This window comes from Trichosurus vulpecula, chromosome 4 (genome assembly GCF_011100635.1).
Source record: "Trichosurus vulpecula isolate mTriVul1 chromosome 4, mTriVul1.pri, whole genome shotgun sequence".
Classification (NCBI taxonomy): domain Eukaryota; kingdom Metazoa; phylum Chordata; class Mammalia; order Diprotodontia; family Phalangeridae; genus Trichosurus; species Trichosurus vulpecula.
Window position 1 is genome coordinate 241,031,600 of NC_050576.1, and position 20,130 is coordinate 241,051,729.

Consider the following 20,130-nt stretch of genomic DNA (forward strand, 5'->3'; position numbering starts at 1 on the left):
CTCTAGACAACTCAGATAAGACAACGAGAAGATTCCAACCCATATTGGTGGAAGCCTCTTCACTCAAGAGCTCCCTAGGACAGTAAAATCATAGGTACAGTTCCTGTCTCTCATCCTTACTTTTTAAAACTGCACTTTAATTAATACAAGAGGGTTTTTTTTATCCCATAAAAAAATTAAGGACCTTTTTTTAAAAAAAAGAAAGACATCATGTTTGACAGACCTGGTAATCTCTGACTGGCCATTCTAACTGAGGGTAATCTATATCCAAGAAAAATCAAATGTCTCCGACAGAGGCTTAATGCATTAAAATTAAAATCATATGTTATCAATATGCTATCAAATTTCAGTTCACCTTCAATACTATCATCTTTTTCACTTAGTGTCATGTCTTCAATAGAAGCTGCTAAAGGAGTAGATAGTTCACTAACGGGTACAGATGGACTTAGCTCTTTCTCCAGTGACATGTTCCTTGCACAATGAAGAGGGGTCCTATGAAACAAAAGAGCAATGAAAGTCTTAAAAAGTGATAAAAAAAAACCACTTTCCTATAAGCAATCTTGACTTATTTATTTCACAATATATTACAAAGAAGAGCAATTATGCCTAGTTAGATAGAAGAATATGGTCATCTAAGACCACATCAAACTATTGACAAATTGTTAAAGTTCACAAGATGCTTCTGCACTGAATAACAATTTTAATATTAAAAAACTATAATTTCTTTACAGATATGCCCTGCAAGAAATTGGCTGAATTTATAAGTAAGTAGGAGGTCCACTGGGCCTGTTCTTCAGACACGGCACTCATTGTGCCGTGCCACTAAAATTTTCATCTTGACAAGTTTAGACAAACGAGAATTTCGCAGGCAGCATTTAGATTCACTGAAAAATCAGAAACATCTGCATCTGGCTTGGGGTTTCCATGATAAGAATGTGACAGGTTTTCTCACAGTCATATAATTTTAGGCCACCAGGCCAGAAGGCCTACAAATCATGTAGTCTAAGTCCTTCACTTTAGCAAATTTATAAACTGAGGCAGACAAATGCTAAATAGCTTGTGCCAAATCAAGCTGATGATCAGGAGCCAAGAACAGACAATACCCTATGATTTGTGACTGACAATCAATCTCCTATAATCTCTCCTCCATTCCTACGATTCCCATAATAGGAAGAAGCCTAAGTCTGCAGGAAAGAGTGACTACAAAATACAGCTGCTTTTAAAATTATTGGCAACAACTAATCCCAAGAACTACAAGCTCAACGGAAGTCCGTAGTGCAATCTTCAGCACCTTTTGGAGCCCTCATGTGCTCCACAAGGAGGGTGAGAGACTCCTTGTGCTCTGCCCTGACCACAACACTTCCAGATCCAGAATACTGCGTTCGGTTCTGGCTAATTTTTAAAGGAGGACATTAAGAATATGGAATGCATTCAGAGGAGGGAAAACAAGGTAAAGAGTCACTGAATGAGCATGGGATGTTTAGCTTGAAAAAGAAGATTTGAAAAGGCCATGCATGATAGCTGTCTTTGAGAATATGAAAGATCTTTGATGGGCCAGGGACTAAACTTGTACTCTCCCCCACCCCACTCCCAACGCACCAAGGAACGAGAGGTGGAACTTGCAGAGAATTATAAACTATCTCAGAATTGAAGGAGGCAGCTAGGTGGCACAGTGGATAGAGACCTGGGCCTGGAGTCAGGAAGACCTTTATTCAAATCCGACCTCAGACATTTACTAGCTTTGTGACCCTGGGCAAGTCCCTTATCCCTGTTTGCCTTAACCCAGTGGAGAAGGAAATGGCAAAACACTCCAATATCTTTGCCAAGAAAACCACACAGACAGAACTGGCGTGAAGAGTCAGACGTGAATAAACAAGTGAACAATAATAACAAGAACAGAAGGCCTCAGGAGAGAGCAGACTGCCCTCCACCAGTGCACTTGAAGGAGAAAATAAAAGCAACCGCGTGAGCACTTTTGTATAGAGGATTTGTAAAGGGGGTTCTCAGGGAGACACCGGCTACATTGTATGGCCTCTGAGGTTCTGTCTAACTCTGAGACGCTGATCTGCACCATGACTGAAACCCACTCAACACTGATATAGGACAAGAAGTCTTCGTCTCTGAGAAGTAATGTTATGTAACGTCTGACTGGGAACTTATTACTAAATCACTGGTCTTTAATGCTAGATAGTGAAATGATATGAAAACAAAAGCACATGTATGTAAAAGTATGCACATGTACATGTGATAAACATATTAAAGAGAGAGGGAGACATTTGTCACTAGATTCTGAGCTTACTTTGAACTATTTCTCTAATGGTAAAAACAAGGTCTACTGAGCTCTCACCATTCTTACCAATAGCACACATTTTTGACGCACCTAACCACAGCGCAGGTAGAGTCTAGGACCATAAGATAGCTTTTTTTTCTATTAAAAAATCTAATAATCATTATAGAATGACTGAAACACTGGCCTTTACCTAGGTATTATTACATTTGCTTTGAGCCAGCTGAATCCTAATAGGGAAATTCTATTTAAATGTTAGTATTTGGAAACAAGGAAAAAAAAAGATCTGAGACCACAGAATGTTCTAACTAAAGTCTGAGATGACTTTGGGTGACTCCTCATATGGCATAATCTTGAGGTTGCAAGGCTGTCAAGTGACATAACCAGAATGAAGACAAAGGTCCTTCACATTCCTAGCCCTAAGTTTTATTTTGTTTTGCTTTCCATTATGAATGATAATTCATACCACGAATCACTTCTGCACTTTTATGATGTATTTGAGAAAAATCATTTGACCAATAATATAATACATGGAACTGTAGCTTTTGAAATTATTATTATAATTATTCTATATAGCACCAGAAGATGGCATAATAATCAATGGGTGAAAGTTTCAGGGATTCAGATAGCAGGAGGAAGATCTTTGAAATTTATGAAGAATTCACAATACAATGAAATGCTCTGCAAGGCTGTGAACTCCCCATCCCTGGAAGTATTCAAACAGAAGCTGCTTGACAATCTGTGAGTAGATAGATGGCCCATCTAAACTCAAAGATGTCTTACAACTGTAATTAAAATGTCCAAAAGCATTGCCCTTTATATGTTGGGAAAAGATGAGTTGTTGTTAAGGCTGTGCCTAAGGAGTTTGTCTAGTTCTACCTCCATGCTCAAAACCAGAAACATTTCAAGCATGATTCTAGGTCTAACTTTTGGTCAAATTGATAGGCCTGGCTGATCTACCCAAGGCTATAGCTACAGAGACCTGTAACAATACAGAAAGGAACGGGGACCAGGATGACTAAAAGTTTGAGCTGACGTTATTCTCAGAAATATTTTGTTTTTGAGTTCATGTCTCTCAGCACCATATACCAATGCAGAGTTAAATGGAAAATGTAATGTAATACAATATGATTTAAATGGTCCTAACATTTCTTGGGTTTAAAATTTTAAACACTAAGTATGAAATTGAGGTTTAAAAAAAACCCTTGGTTGAAATAGCCAAGTTTCATTCAAATTTTCATTCAAGTGAATGAAACTTTAGCCTATTTCTAACTTACTGGTTTTCTGACCTTTTACGTCAGATTTGTCTTTTTTTCTACATAAAAATTTTATCTCTAACATTGGGTCCAAAAATAATGACCTGTCATATTAACAAATGGAATTAGAGTTCTCAGCAGAAAAACAGAAGTTTCATGGTGATTCAATCTTGCCTTCAAATTATTATTCAATTATGAAGAGAATAGATAAATTAGCTGTAGAGAGGTACTTTATACAAGTATAGAATGTTAATAGCTTTTGTGTTGCTTATTAATATTGTATAAATTGAGTAAATACCTTCTATGCTTCTTAAGCCATAATCTTTCCATGTAAGTCAGGCTGTCATCCTTAAATTCGATTCGAAGTGGTTCTCTCCAAATTTTAAGATTTGTCTGTACCTCAGATGCTTCTGTTTGCTCTAAAAAAAATTGTTCATCTATCATTCAAAATCAATTTATTAATTACCACAACTCATCAAATGCTGCTCAATTCAAAGAGAATGTATTCACTTTGTCTGTCTCTGTGATCAATAGGCTTAGACTTTAAAAGAATCACAAAAGAGTCTACTGAATATATGAAATTTTTAGAATCCAAATCCAAATTTGATTTGCAAAGTGAAATAAACAAAATCTTTAAGTTTGAAATGCATATATTATTTTCTTCAATTATTTCTTGACTTGCAACCATATAACAATTCCTATGCTTGCCTTTTTGAGCAAACTGATTACTCTGAAGTAGAAAAATAAATTAAATAGATGTACTGCCCATCCATCAGCTATAAAACATTAATATTCTTGGGCATGGTGTGAAGAAATATTCAACAAAGACACCTGCAGAAGACAACTGCCTGCTGGAATTTATGTCTTTAGGATATTCTCCAAGCTTATGCTCAGATATTATTAACAGAAAAACTTTCACTTTAATCTAATGCATTGATGATTTCACAAATCTAGGCACTTTTTCACTATAATTTTTGGTATCAGAATTAACAGTTAATGGGCAGCCAGGTGGCACAGTGAGTAGAGCACCGGCCCTGGAGTCAGGAGGACCTGAGTTCAAATCCAGCCTCAGACATTTAACACACTTACAAGGTGTGTTACCTTGGGCAAGTCACTTAATGCCAATTGCCCTGCCTAATCACCTAAAAAAATTAACAGTTAATAATAATAATAACAATAATAGTAATAGCTAACATTTATATAGCATTCACATGTGCCAGGCTCTCAGCTAAATGCCTTACATGTCTATAAAAAAAACTAGGTTTTACCATCAAAACTCATTTATTGTCAATAGGGGCAAAATCACATTTTTGGATGTTAAGAAGTATTCATCAATCTATTTAAAAATTATTGGCTACTTAATCATAAGCAAACATCTCAAAGAGACAAGATTGATAATCGTGAAAGAAGAGCATTAAGAACTGATATTTGCATAGCTATGATCTTAGCTGATCCTCATAAAAAACTCTGAAGTAAACATAGAAAGTATTATTAACCCCATCTGACAGATGATGAAACTGAAGTTTAGAGAGATTAAAGGACTAACGCTCATGGTCACACTCTTAATTATTCTATTTCTTCTAAGACACAGGTTCCCAAAGTGGGCAATACCATCCCTATGAGGCACTGAAACATCTGGTGGGGCAGTAGTAGCCTTGGGTGCAATTGGGGGGTGGGCATCGAATTAAAATAAAAAGGCAGTGGAAGCATAAGAAGAGAGGATACGAAAATTTTGAAAAATCTGTTCATATATGTTTCATCTGTTGTATAACAGAGTTAAAGGCATAGTGATTCCATTATTTTTAAATAAACACAAAATACATGTTATAACCCATCAGTAGTCAAGTCCACCTACAAGTCTTAATAAGCAAGTGTTGGCAGGTGAACATATCATGCCTTATCAGGAAGACCAGCATGCATGGGAAGGAATATATGTGTGCAATGACTTTTTTTACAATACTATACTATACTATATGGTTACACGATGTGATATTTCATCATCAAAATTTCAATGCAGAAAAAATACAAATTTACAATAAATCATTAAATTTAAGATGTGTCTTTTTTTTTACAAAATATTTTATTTTTTTTAAATGATGCAAATTTTGAAAAAAAATGTTAAAGAGTTAAAGAAAGTAGATTTCCAGAGAGGCACTGGGTAATTTTTTAAGAGGGCAGCAAGCTAAATAAATTTGGGAATCTCTGTTCTAGACTCTACCCTTTAAATGATTGTGCCCCAATAGGAAAGAAAAAAATACAAATGTAAAACATAAACCATAAATGAAAGAAACCCAAAAGCACCATGGACAATGAGAAGTATATAGAAATCCAGCCAGTAACAACTTTCTAGCGTAATTGTAATGCCCACACCCATAGCATTACTCTTCAGCTATAAGAGTGATTAAGGCATAATCCCCAAGTTGACAGTATTCAGCTGATGTCTTGGGCTTCTTCAGGAAATGGTTATGTCTTTAGGAGGTCTGGTGTAGAGAAAAAGATTTGGAGGCAGTGTCAACAAACCGTAAGTGACATCTAGAATGCATTAAGGACAGAAAAATAAAAAAAAATCAGATATGGAGATGGTAAACAGGATGCTTTGGCCAGAACAGAATAGAGTAGGAAAGCAATGATTTTAAAAGGTACAAATCAATAAAATTCACGATCAGAAATTTGACTGATACTTAATTGGTAGCCACTAAAGGCTTCTAAAAAGAGGGAAACAAAAATGGTGCACATGATGCTGGAAAAACAAAAGCACTCTATAATAACACAGCACTTGAAGTTTTACAATTCACTTTACAAATATTTTACCCTCCTAACAACCCCGGAAGGTAGGTCCTATTATTGTCCCCATTTTATAGATGAAGAAGTGGCAGCAGGAAGAGGTTAAATGTCTTGCCCATAGTCACACAACAAATAAATGTCTGAGACTGTGTTTGAATCCATGTTCTTCTGACTCCAGGTCTAGCACTCTAACTCACTGTACCATCTAGATATTTCATGTTTATTTGTTTCTCTTTCCAACATATTTGAGATAGGGTGGAATTTGTGAAAATGAATAAGTAACAATCCACAAAATAGTGTTCTAATTAGAAATTAAAATAACCACACTTTCTTAAAAAAAAAAAAAGCACATACATATAAGCATACTTTTTTAAATGAATTTGTGAAAATCCATCTCTACCTGGGGAAGCTTCAGCATTCTTTTGGATATGTTTCTCTTTGTTTACATGATTGTCATCTCTCCACTGAGTTAAAATTTCTTGAAATGATCTAGCAGACTCCTCCTCATCAAATGAACCTTGAAGCAGAAGCCCCCCAGTCTGATTTGTCGATTCAGCATTTTTTGATGGTGTAGAATTGACCTAATTCAATTTCAAGTATTAATCAAAGATGTTATGCAAAGTTTTATGATTTGAACATCTTAGGTATCATATCATAACCTCTCAAAATTAAATTCCATATTCATTAGCTGCAAACTATGACCCTCATGCTGAAATTTTTATTAAAAACTTGCCTTTTTCTATACTTTCCAGTAATTCAGTATTGTGAACATTCAAATCAGAGTTTGTGAACGTAGGAAAGACTATACTAGATAAAATGAAGCAACCTGATCTGTTGCTCTGCACACAACTTAAAGTTCAGTGACAAAGGTGTTAACAGATTCACTAAATATATATAAAGACTTTGCCTCTGCATACATTAAGAGCAAAACAAAGGAGACATTTTACAATCGCAGTGAAAGAAATCACTGTAGCTGATCAAACTGGATAATTCAAGTAAAAAAATAATAATAATAATTCTTTACTGGGGGCTGAATTATTCAGCATGGCTTTCTACAGCAGTCAAATACATTATATAGCCGTCAAATCTCAGCACTGTACATTGTAGACAGAGGAACACATTCTTACTGGGCCTGTGCATCCATCATTTAATTCATTCTCCTCAGTTTTCTAGTTCCATAATTATAGGGATACTATGTGACTTTAAACAGTTAATTATTGCATATAACTATTATAATTATACTTTCTCATTATTTCAATTAATTGGGGAAACCCATTTTTTGATCAGGCTAAACTGAGAGATAGATACTAAAATGTCATCCAGTACTATGTGGGCTTATACTATGGGAAGAACACAAGTATAAGAAATATAATCCAAACTTTTGTATGTTTATTATAGGTCTTTGAGCCTTCTATAGCAAAATTCTGTAGAAGAGAGAGCCATTCAATTGGTTCATCGATGCAAACATGTTGAATAAAAACTGTGAATATATAATGAGACAGGGCCAAAAACAAAGAGTAGGAAGAGAATGGTCCATTTTGCATTTGAGAAACTACATTACACTTTTAACAATCCTAAATTGTTATCCTGAAAGAAAAAAAATCACATTTTCATTGCAAAATTTTCCAATTATTATATACCTGTGAATAAATCATTCAACCACTAAGCATGAACTTATTAAGCACCTACTATCCGCCTGCCACTGTGCTAGGTGATGAGGAGACAATAAAAATTTTAAATATCAGCCTCTTCAGAACATACATTCTTTTAGTGTGACAATGTGTGTGTGTATGTATGTGTGTATGTGTGTGTGTGTGTATGCGTGCATGCATGCATTTGTATAAATACACACACATAGAGGCACTGGCAACAGAAGAGATGGGATCCAAACCCCACTTCTCATTCCTCCAAACTAACATGGAGCATAGAAAGTCTCCAACAAAAAGTCTACTGTTCAGTGGCATTTCTTGGGGCCAGGGAGAGAAGGGCAAAGAGTTACATAATAAGTACTTATTAAGTGCTGATTGTGTGCTGCGTTCTGTGCTAAGGGTTGGGGATATAAATACAGGCAAAATGAAAGGCAGTTCTTACCCTCAAGGAGTTACATTCTATTAGGGGAAAACAATACATAAAACATAAACCTCCCAGCTGGGAAGTGAGTTATCAGTTCAGGGCATGATGGCAAAGTCTAGAAAATAAAGTATGGTTGGTCTGAACCTCTTCTCAAAAGGAAGGTTCTGGGAAGAACTCACCAAGGGGAATGTGTCGGTAGGCAAAATGGCCTTTGTTTTCTTTGAGTAACTCAGTTTATCTCATTGAGCCTTGCTGGGTGCTGGGCTAACTCCAGGGAGGGCCTAGTTTACATGTCTGGGACAGCAGAGGCTTTTAGACCGTGCCGGTTTAAGTCCGCCTCTTTGTGACGATTCATGGGGCTGGCTAAGGGGAGGTGTTAACTCCAGAGCCACGCCCTATTGGGTGTTAACCTAATAGTGGATGTGAGCCTCCCAGGGTCCTAAGGGGAGGGGCCAACTCAAGAACCAATCACCAGAGCCTGGGCTCTGGTCATTCAGATGATGCTTGATGATGTCAAAAACTCTATAAGAGGAGAGGAGACAGCTTGAAGATCCCCTTTTCTGTTGGAGCCACAGACAGCTACAGCCGAAGCTGAAGCAGGAGCTGCCGGTAGCAGAGCTGACCCACGTGTGGACCAAGGAGTGCTGAGGAAGGACTTGAGGCCAGTGGGTAATCTTCTTACCATAGCGGGGAAACATGTATATGATTTTGCTTTATACCATCATGCTTCTCTGTGGCCTCCTGGTTACTCTTGTGAGGCGGACTTATTGGGCCTGGAAGCTTTTGATCAAAATATCAAAATGGGGATGCTGGTTCATGGGCCTGTTACTCTGGAGCTTAAATACATGCTTTAATTCTTCTGCCTTCTACCTAGAGAATTCCTTATATCCTGCGGTTCCAAACCTTTCAGACATATATATGATTCTCTTTGAAATCATAAATTCTGCCTTCATAATACAGGGAGAAGGGGATTACAGGAGAAGGGGAGGAAGACAAACGAGGCATAGGGTCAAAGGTCAGGAGGTGAAGCATAGCTGGTCTGGGACTCTCTTTTTTTTTGTTGTACTTAGTCTTATGTCACAAATGAGGGCAAATTTGCTCCTTAAAAAACAAATGCTAAATTTTAATGCAATAAAATAGCTCCAAAATAATCATAGATATTTAGGTGAATGTGAATTATAGTTTACATAACACAAAGTTTGAGCTTGTTTTCTTTCCCCTTACCTCAGAGTCACTGATTTGCAGGGACTGAGTTTTTGAGGCATTTCCATTATTATTAATCTCTTTTTTCAAATTCTGCACCTCTTGAGATTCATCAGGATAAATTTCCTTTAAAAATCGATGGGCAATATCCAATCTGGATAAAACTTGGGCTCTCGTCTATGAAAGAAGAGCAATATATGACTATAAAGTCAAAAGTATAAGTTCTAAATATATATATTACTTTGTGACTACAATACGTTGGCTGCTTGATTTTGAGCTTTGTTTGAACATACATGCACAGAAATGTGAATTTCAGTTCACTATATGCATACCCCTACCATGAAAGTCCTACCCTGACACCTCCTCTTGTTATAGATATAAAGCAGGCTTTCAACAGGCCTAAAACTAGTGGCTCACAATATCTGACAAGTATTTCCACACTAGAAGGGCTTTGAGTACAAAGTAAACAATGGAGAATATATCTGTCACCCAAGCAACAGCCAATCTCCAGTTATAGCTGTTCACCAGCAAATAGCCAATTGGCCAAATGTAGGTGATGATTTAATTTGGAGTCACAAAAATTCATTAAAGTGTCTGAGTCTATATTCCGGGGTGTGTGTGGTGACAGGAGGTGAGGGAGAAGGCTGAAATCTGATTCAAGAAAGGGAGCACATACATAAATCCTTTTATTATATTAAGACATTACCTTGTACTAATATATTTGAGGCTAAAACTCTGATATGTGTATAATCTGTGTATCCTACAGAATCCAATTAGTAGCTAATACTTATCTGCATCAGAGGAAAAAGTTAGCAAATTTATTCAACTCAAGAATTCAATTCAACCAGACTCAGTGAAAAATATATCAGTGCTAATTCTTTCTTCAATTAAGAGTGTATGGCTGATTATAGGGCTCTAGCATCCATTGAAATTAAATACTGTTTAAATTTCCTGCAAATATTGACAAATACATGCAAATATTACAAATCTTGCATGTATTTCACACAATGAAAACAAATTCAACCAATATTTTCATATAGTAATATCATTAATCAAGGCATAGGTATTGATTTAAATTAACTTCCTTTTCAAAAAGTTGAACTTCCAATTGACATGTGAACAGAAGGATAATTCAGGAATTGCTGATTTTTCTTTGATGCTGGCATTAGCCAATTTTTAGCCACAATATATGTGAGTAGTAAAAGTTCATTTATTCATTCATTCAGTCAATCAACATATTTATTAAGCATCTATTAGACCCACAGCACTTAGCACAGCTCGAAGGAATTCAATATTTACATAGGAAAAAACATCCAACTTCAGTGGAATATTTTAATGTAGGAAACTGCCAAGAAATCTTACCTCAGAGTTATTGGCAGCCTGCTTTGATAGGATGCTTATGAAAGACATACTGATGCCCTGGTAACAGTGCAAAGCCCTGCTTGACCACAGACACTACTATTATAGATAGACCACACATGGAATGAAAATATGCCACAGGAATTGAAAATACTGCAATTATATTTTAACTAAGACTAAAACACCATAAGAAGAATATAGGCCCAGAAAACAACTCTGCAGGGGCAATAATTACCAGAACACAATCTACAAAAGGTCACCATAGACATTCCCCCTCTCTTTCTGAAGAAAACAAGGCTGATCCTTTAAAAAAAAAAAAAAGGTAAGTGCCCCCAAGGGTGGCATGGGGTGAAAGCACTGGATTTCCCATCAGAAAGACCAGAGTTTGAATCCTACCTCAGGCATTAAATCCCTCAGTCTCAGTTTCCTCATTAGTAAAATGGGGATAATAATAGTATTTACCTCATAGAATGCTTGTGAGTATCAAATGTAAAAACACTTTGAGAATTTTGATATATTACATAAATTCTGGCTTGTAGCAGTAGTAATATTTAGGAAAGAAAGAAATGGCTGCATGGCTAAAACGAAGTATAAAGAGATAAGCTAAGGCCTCTCTAGAGCAAAAAACATTTATATGTGTGTTTGTGTGATGTCTATAGTTAGTGGAAAAGTGTTTAAATTATATCTGTTTCTCCAGTATGGGAGAGCAGGAGATGACAAAGAGGTACCTGACATTTGAAATTCACAAACACACACACACACACACACACACACACACACACACACACACACACACACACATATACATACACACATACACATACACACATACACACACACACCCAAACACACGCACTCGCAAACACACAATCACACACAAACATGCAGAAGCAGACTTTTTTTGGAGTAGGACAGGCTTTTCTCCCTCATTCTCTCTCTTTTGCTGGTAATTTGTGTTTTGGAAATTTAAGTTATGGGTTTTTATTTCTTTTTTTTCCTCACTCTCTAGTTCAGAAAAGAGTTAACAAGGTGCTCTTCTCCAAACCATCCTCCCCTTAAACTTCACAACCCTTTTTCCCCACCTCCACCAGGCCATTATAAGCTTAGCAGTTCCAAAATACACTGACTTTTTCTAGCAGCACAGCCAGTCATGTCAGAGCAGCCTAGTAAGAGCCAATGAATGTGTCTTTATTGCTGTTCTTCCCTCAACAGCACCTTGACTATAGGCTGCAGCCTCAACTTCTGCACCCAATGTGTGTGTGTGGGGGGGGGGGGTGGTGTGTGTCTTCTCCCTCTCATAAACCTCACACCAGCTCATTTCTGTATGGGTCTTTTCTGCTTCATTGTGAGATACATGATTTACTGAAAGAAGTTGCTAATGCTATGTTCTAATTGCAAAGTAATTTGATAAAGTTTGTTCTTATTTGGATGAGCAACAATTATTTATTTGTCTGTGGGCTAAAATTTTCCCAACAGGATTAATGAGTATTTTAATTCTGAATGCTTAATAAATTACACTTCTAAGACAAGCAATGGAACATACCTCCTTTCTCACAGTAGAGTGGAGAAAAAACATGGGCGCAAAATAGTATATACAATGAAATATATATTTTATTTAATATTTTTCCTTAACTGCTTTGCTTATTCATGAAAGGGGGTTGAATCTAGAGGAAATGGTGGGAAATGCTCTGATATAAAAACAAAATGTATCACTATACTATATTAAGACAATAAATTGACACTCTTATTTTCAATGAAAGATATGAGAGATGGTAACTTTCAATGCAAAAACTGCCAAGAGCCATTATTGCTAAAGCTCAAATATTCCTAGTTCATGTGAGTCATACGACATGTCAAAGACCCATCTATTTTACTCCTCAGACGGCAGGACAACATAGTACAGGAAGAAGCACATGTCTCTGCAGGAAACTGACCTAACAATGCCAGAAAGGTCAGTGCTTGATAAGCACACAGAAGAGACCAAAACTCCATTGCTGGAACCAAGAATAATGTAGTAGAAACCCATCCACCTAAAATAAGGTTCTTAGAGCAGAATGAGCAAAACTAGTCCTATAAAACTTGGCTGACACCATATGTTTTAAGGGCTCCTCGTGAGCATCCTATACAAAGCAGGATTTATAACTACAAAAATATCAGATTTTGAATAAATCTGGATATCTAATATTCAGAGGCAGGAAATTCACATATTCCTCCAGGATTCTCTCAAAGAAACAGGAGCCGATGTGCCCTGTGATGACTCCAGTAACTGATAAGGTCTGGCAGGAAGTCTAAAATGCCAACCAATTGGGTGCTAGTGCTCCTATAGGATCAGGTTAGCACCCCATCCAATGTTATTTAGCCGCTTTTAAGAATCAAAGAGCTGGATGGGGTGGCACACAGTTGCATGCTGGCCCTACCCAGAACTATCATAATGATAAGGTTGGCCCCGGAGAATAGAGGAAGAAATAGCATTACATCATGTCTTGGTATAGTAGAACAAATCAAAAATACTAATATCTCATGAGGCAGTAATCCTTCAATACATAGGGCACTGACCACTCAAGCAGACAAACCCTGGGTGAACATGAAATAGACTGTCTGAAATTGCATATGCTTTTATTATGCATCAGTGCTACATTATAACAAAACTGGGAAGGGTCTGTTCCAGTTATAAGCCAGGATGCCATTTTTATTTTTCTCAATGATATCCTTAGCTCTAAGTTATACAACAATGTAATGCAGGAGAATAATAAGAATGACTACCTTCCATAGCACAAATTAGAACAAATAAGAGCAGAAATCAAAGTTATTTATAGCTGAAGGTACTGGAATAATACATGTAATACCAACTCCAGAAGTGCTATTGAATAATGAAACAGATATCAAAAATAATGCAGATGTCTTGAATGATTTTGAAAGGGAGACGGACCTACTTAGAATGGAATCCTTTTTGAGTGGCACAGCATGAATCCAACTAATAGACCATTTATACAAAACAAGGACATTTTTAAAAGGCTAGAATTTGCTATAAACATTATAAACAAGTGTATTCATCCAGCAGTACTTCAGAGAAAATATAAAAACATTCCAGAAACTGCATTCAACAGCATACGTTGTAGCTGCTGCTACAGTTAGGAGGAAAGGTGATGCTATGTGGGAATATTCCTAAGGAAAGCTACCAAATCCTACTATGGCAAAAGCAGCTTGTCACAGTTGTTGAAGATCAGTGGAAAAGCAATGAAGATTACATCATCATCTAACTGCGATGCTCATTAAAAGCTTGAACTCCATCTGTCACTTATTCACGACAGCAAAAACGCAAAATGCAGAAGGAAATTCAAAACACTGAACTACGTGAGAAATGTCTAAAATGCTTAATCAAAAATGGAAAATGAAAGTCCAAAGTTTAAAGCAACATAAAGAGTCAAGGCAGCAGAAAGGACAAAATAAACATCTCAATAACAATCAAAAGCTCCATGATAGAAGCTTGAGAAGCAAAGAAATTAGAAGAAGGACCACCCAGACAAGAAGAATGGGAAAAATGCTTGATCATCTATTTGGTCACAAAATGTAATTACAAAAATGTAGGATGCATCAAACATGACAGAAAGCTTACACACCTTTAACATAACGAATGACCAGTTAGGTTAAAAGAGGTAACTGAACCTTGGACTTCTCTTCAAAACTGGAAAGTAACAAGTCAAAATAATAATTAACAGTAATAATAATGATGACTAACATTTATATAGTGCTTACTATGTGTCAGTGGGCTAAGAAATTTGCAACTATTATCTCATTTGATCTTCACAACAACCCCAGGAGATAAATGCTATTTCAGGCCCATTTTAAGATAAGGAAACTGAGGCAGACAGAAGTTAAAATGACTTGCCCCGGATCACACAGATAAATCAGGTTTTCTTGACTCTACTTCGCAGTGGTATATGATGCAATATACAAAAAAGGCCCAAGTAGGTAAAAGAGTGATTCATAATTGATTTGATGATTAGTGAACAAAAAATCTGGAATCTCCATAATGTTTGTACTATCTTTATTAATTATCTCAGTATTTGCCTTAAGCATTCATAACCAAGTTACGCACAGAAAATATTTTACAATAAATCCAAACATCATGAGAACACTACAGTACTGGATGGCCACATGTTAACTGATGTCTACTTAATGCTTGCCAGTCAGAAAACACTTAAGTGCCACTCTGCTCCAGGTATTGTGCTGAGCACTGTGGACAAAAAGAAAATGAAAAACATGGTCTCTGCCTCGAGGAGCTCTCATTCAAACAGGGAAGACAAGCTGCAGGACAACTATGTACAGAGAGAGAGTGTGTGTGTAGATGGAAGTTAATCTCGGAGGAGAGGCATGAGAAGAGGGGAGGTCTGCAAAAGGTGAGATTTGAGCTGACTTCTGAAGGAAACCAGGAGGTTGAGATAAAGGGGGAGAGTGTTTCAGGTAAGAGAGTGAGTCAGTAAAAACGTTCAGAGGCAAGAGAAGGGTGATCCAAGGAACAACAAACAAGCCAGTGTCACTGGATCCCAGAGTATAGGCAAGAGAGTGAAATTTAAGAAGATGGGAAAGGTAGGAAAAGGTTGGGTGGTAAAGGCCTTTAAGAGCCAGAGAGGATTTTGTAATAAATATGGAACAGGGAGCAACTGAAGCATACTGAGTTGGGGATGAGGAAGTGACAGGATCTGACTTCACTTTGATAGCTGAATGGAGAATGGATCAGAGCAAGGAGACACCTGAGGTGGGGATTCCAACCAGAAGGCCAGTGTAATAGTCAAGGCATGAGGTAATAAGTGCTTGCCCAGGTTGGTGACTGTAAGATTGAAGACAAGGGGAAATAGATGAGATGTTTTATGAATGTAGAAGCTACAAGACTTGGTTGCAGACTAGAAATGTGTAAAGAGGAGTCAAGAGTGACACCAAAGTTGCAAGCATGGGTGACTTAAAAGATGGAGGTGCCATGCATAGTAACAGAGAAGTTCTGAAAGGGGGAAGGTTTGGGTAGAAAGATGACAAGTTCTGTTTTGGAGATACTGAGTGTGAGAAGCCTAAGAGACGTCCAGTTCAACGTGCCTAAAGCACAGCTAGTGTTGCTAGAAGAGAGCTTAGGAGAGAGGTAAGCGTTGGCTTAGATAGAGATCTAGAAATCATCTGCATAAAGACAATAATTAGATATATGATGGGATAACTAATTCAGATTTCATATTGGGAGAAAAGGGTCACCAAAATCATAACACGAATAACAATTTATATTAAATGTGTCATCTGCCGGAGTGACAACTTAAGCTCCTTATGGTTCTACCTAACTTCAAATTCTCCTGAATAGAACCGAATATGGCTTTCAAGTTATAGAACTTGGTCATACCAAAATACCATATTAAGTATTTGATGTATTTTAATGACATAAGTTGTATGGCTCTACTGAGAAGAACATTATACAGTTCGTCTAATGGAAACTTTCTTCAGTAATATCAAAATATTATTTGTACTCGAAAAGAAAAAAAATTTTTAAAGTGCATCAAGAATAGAGACTGAAATCTTTGAGCCTGAATCTGGAAGTTAATTTGAACCAATGGATGAAAACAATACTCACAAATACCTTGGTCTTCTCCAGGAAAAAACACATCAAACATAAAGCTATCAAGGACTGCCTGGCATCCTGAAGTCAAAGCTTAACGGGAAGAACACATTTAAAGCAATTAACACCTATGCAATACTAGTCTTAACTCAAACTGTTGCCACAGTAAAATAGATGTTGGTGGATCCAAGAGGTGGTCAAACAAGAGTCTAGATTAGAATGATACATTGGAGGTTAGATATGTTTCCTAGACAGACAAACAACAAATGAAGATCTCCAAATGGCCTTGGGAACTGAAATTATAAACTGATCTGGTGGCAGTATGTTGTCACCTACCAAACTGTGGCCTATAATTATCATCTATAACATTTATAACATAACATAAACTTAAAGCAATATTTAAACAGATGAAGACACACCAAATATTCATAATCACCAAGCTGCCCAAACCAAAAGGTTTTGAAATACAAAATGCTAGTATAAAAAAATAAAAATATATGGGAACAAGACGAAGTACTTCATCAAGAAGAGGAGCCTTTGTGGAGCAGGGGTCCAGCATCCTTTCCACCAATGATACCAACTGGCGCTGTCAGGACAGGCAAACCAGCCTGGCTAAAGCAGGAAGAAATCCCAATGGAGCCACAAGAGGTAGCATGTTCTTAGGCAGGTCAAAGTGCTGCCATTGCAAGCTCCCTTCAGACCTAGGTAGAGACAGCTGAGGATCCTGCATCAAAGTGTCCCAGAAACAGTAGTTCCGCCCAGACCACTTGTTATGGGGCGAGTTAGAGCCGAGCCCTGCCCTCCTTGGACTTCCACGCCCAGGGCCTGCTGAGGTAAACTCAGGGCTCTGAGATATGGGTGGAGCCAGGAGGAGGGGTCTTGCCTTTGTTGCCTCCATAGCAATTCCAGGTCTTCGCCCGGACCTGCTTGACCACATGGCACTTCTGGCTCTCTGTCTGGGCTTGCCAGAGCACATGGAACTTTCGGTTCTTTGCCTGGACTGCCTGTCTGCAGGGAACTTGCAGTTAGCGCTGGAAGAGAAGGGGAGGAGAGTAGGCGGAACCAGGGCAGCCCTAATGCCTACGTAACCAAAGATATAAAAATACTGCTTGCTGAAACAATAAACGGAGTCACTCACCACCTTCGGCTCTTGCCCCATTCATTGTCCATGAGATCAGGCCCTTTGCTAGGCAAAGGCCTGGGTCTTGGGGTTGGGGGGGGGGGGGGTAACAGACCCCACCAAGTTGGGTGTTGGGGCAGAGGACCTCAACAACCACTGACCCTACTTCCAGCCCAGTCTCTGCAGCCATCATCCAGAAGAGCCACTCCCATGGAGAAGCCACCTGGCAACTGTCTACAGGTACCGAAGCTTCCACCTGCCTTCTGGGCAGCCCCGGCTCCTGAAGACCCAGAAATGAAAGTCATCTCCCCGAAGTCTTCTGTACTCTAGTTTAATGTCAGAAACAAACATGGTGTCTATCAACAGAAGTGACATAAATGAACATACCTTGCCATCTACTCTGTAGAATACCCTGAGGACCAACATAGCCTTTCCATATGGCTTGCGGGGGAAACTTCTTCTATCTATTTGATAGGAGTGTCTTCTATCAAAATATGAGCTCCTAAAGGCCAAAGACTGTCTTGCTTTTTTTTTTTCTATTGAGATGTCTATGACCTAGCATTATATTTTGCATATAGTAAGTACTTAAATGTTTTTAATTATCATCAGTATGAAAAGCTACTAATTGTAGAACATAAAGGTGAACCACTCATGACGTTCACTTGAATTCTACCAACAAAACATCAACAAAGAACTGATTAAGGGGCTGAATTATGGATTTTGGTTTATAGAAAAGGAAAAGTTTATGATTTACCTACGTTACTTATAGGAAAGTTAACTTCAAGAAGACCTTATTTCTTTGTCAATGTGGATTTTGTGATGAAGCAATGGAAACTGTGCAACATTAACACTAAAGACTGTAAAAATTTGACATCTACAAGACACCTAAAAAGAGAAGAAAGAATGGCTAATAATGCATGAAAAGGTCACTGTCATTAACTAACCTATGACTAATCTCCATGTTGCAAATGCAAACCCTAATCTTAAGAAGGACAAGGACTAAGCTGCACTGGAATCTGGTCATCAGTACAAATGAGACTGTTCTATATGACCCCCCAGGCCAGAGTTTGAGACATAACAAATTTTAAAAGATTTTATTAGACACAACCACATCAACTACTTAAGTAGCACAGTGGATAGACAGCCAGGCCTGGAGTCAGGAAGATCATCTTTCTGTGTTCAAATCTGGCCTAACACAGTAGCTATGTGATTTTGAGGAGGTCACTTAACACTCTTTCCCTCAGTTTCATCATCTGTGAAATGAGCTAAAGAAGAAAATGGCAAATCACTTCAGTATCTTTACCAAGAAAACCACAAATGGGGTCACAAAGAGTCTGATACAACTGAACAACAAAAACATCAACCATTCAATCTCCAAACTACATGGAAGGAAAAGCTTTTGAAAGACAGAGACCAAGTGGAAAAAAAAATGAAAACCATGTGGGAATAGCACGAGAGGCAAAGGAAACTGGTCAGTTGCCACTGGACACGTCATAAAGATGACTGCTGTGAGTCCACAGAAAATTAGCTGACATACCAAATGCTCTGATTCATTTACAAAAAGCAGTCCTTTTAGCCACTTCCATAATAGTCTCCAGAACATTAAACATAGAGATAAAGAGCAGGACAGTGACTTATCCTTGAACCTTTTCTATCTGAATTCCATGAAAAAAATCGGAACAAGATAAAAGTACTAATATTAATAGTAGTAGCAGCAGTGGTAATAGTGGTGGTGTTGGTGGTGGTGGTAGTAGTAGTAGTAGTAGTAGTAGTAGTAGTAGTAGTTGTTGTTGTTGTTGTTTCATGACCCCTGAGTAATCTACCTTTCCTTCAATCTCACATCTCCAAGTGCTTTTTAGACATTCTGAACTGGATGTCCAGTAGACACCTCAAACTCAACATATTGAAAACAGAATTCATTATCTTTCCCTCTAAACTCTTCCCTCTCCTATGACTCCTACCTTCCCTGTACTGCAGAGAGCAACATCACTGTCCCAGGCAATCAGGCTTACAGACCGGGGTCATCCAGGACTCATCATCTCTCAGCCCCATATTCAAGTTATTGCGAAGGCCTGTCAATTTCACCTTTGCAACATCTCCTCAATAGGTCCCCTTCTCTCCTCTGACCCTGCCCCCACTCTAGTGCAGACCCTCATCACTTCCAGCCTGGACCAGTGCACGAGCTGCTGGCAAGTCTGCTTGCCTCGAGTCTCTCCACACTCCAGTTCATCCTACATTTGGCCAGGAGGTGATTTTCCTGAAATGCAGGTCTGATCATGTCACCCTCCTCCACTCAATACACCCCAGTGGCTCCCTGTTGCCTCCAGGAGCAAATACAAAATGATCGGTTTGGCACTCAAGGTATATGAAACCTCACCCCCTCATACCTTTCCAATCTTTTTATATCTTACTCCTCAAGATTTACTCTTTGATCCAAGGACACTGGTTGTTC

The 20,130-nt window shown here is 38.0% G+C and overlaps 1 protein-coding gene across 1 annotated transcript in view; it reads right to left on the minus strand.

The window, feature by feature from the left end:
* Window positions 1-20,130, minus strand: part of ZBBX (zinc finger B-box domain containing) — a 114,855-nt gene that overhangs the window by 48,681 nt on the left and 46,044 nt on the right. Inside the window, exons 7-10 of the mRNA XM_036756074.1 lie at window positions 9,625-9,780; window positions 6,728-6,908; window positions 3,842-3,962; window positions 356-492 (exon numbers count right to left, since the gene is read on the minus strand). Coding sequence (XP_036611969.1) covers window positions 356-492; window positions 3,842-3,962; window positions 6,728-6,908; window positions 9,625-9,780 — 595 coding nt within the window. The remainder of the gene's footprint in view (window positions 1-355; window positions 493-3,841; window positions 3,963-6,727; window positions 6,909-9,624; window positions 9,781-20,130) is intronic.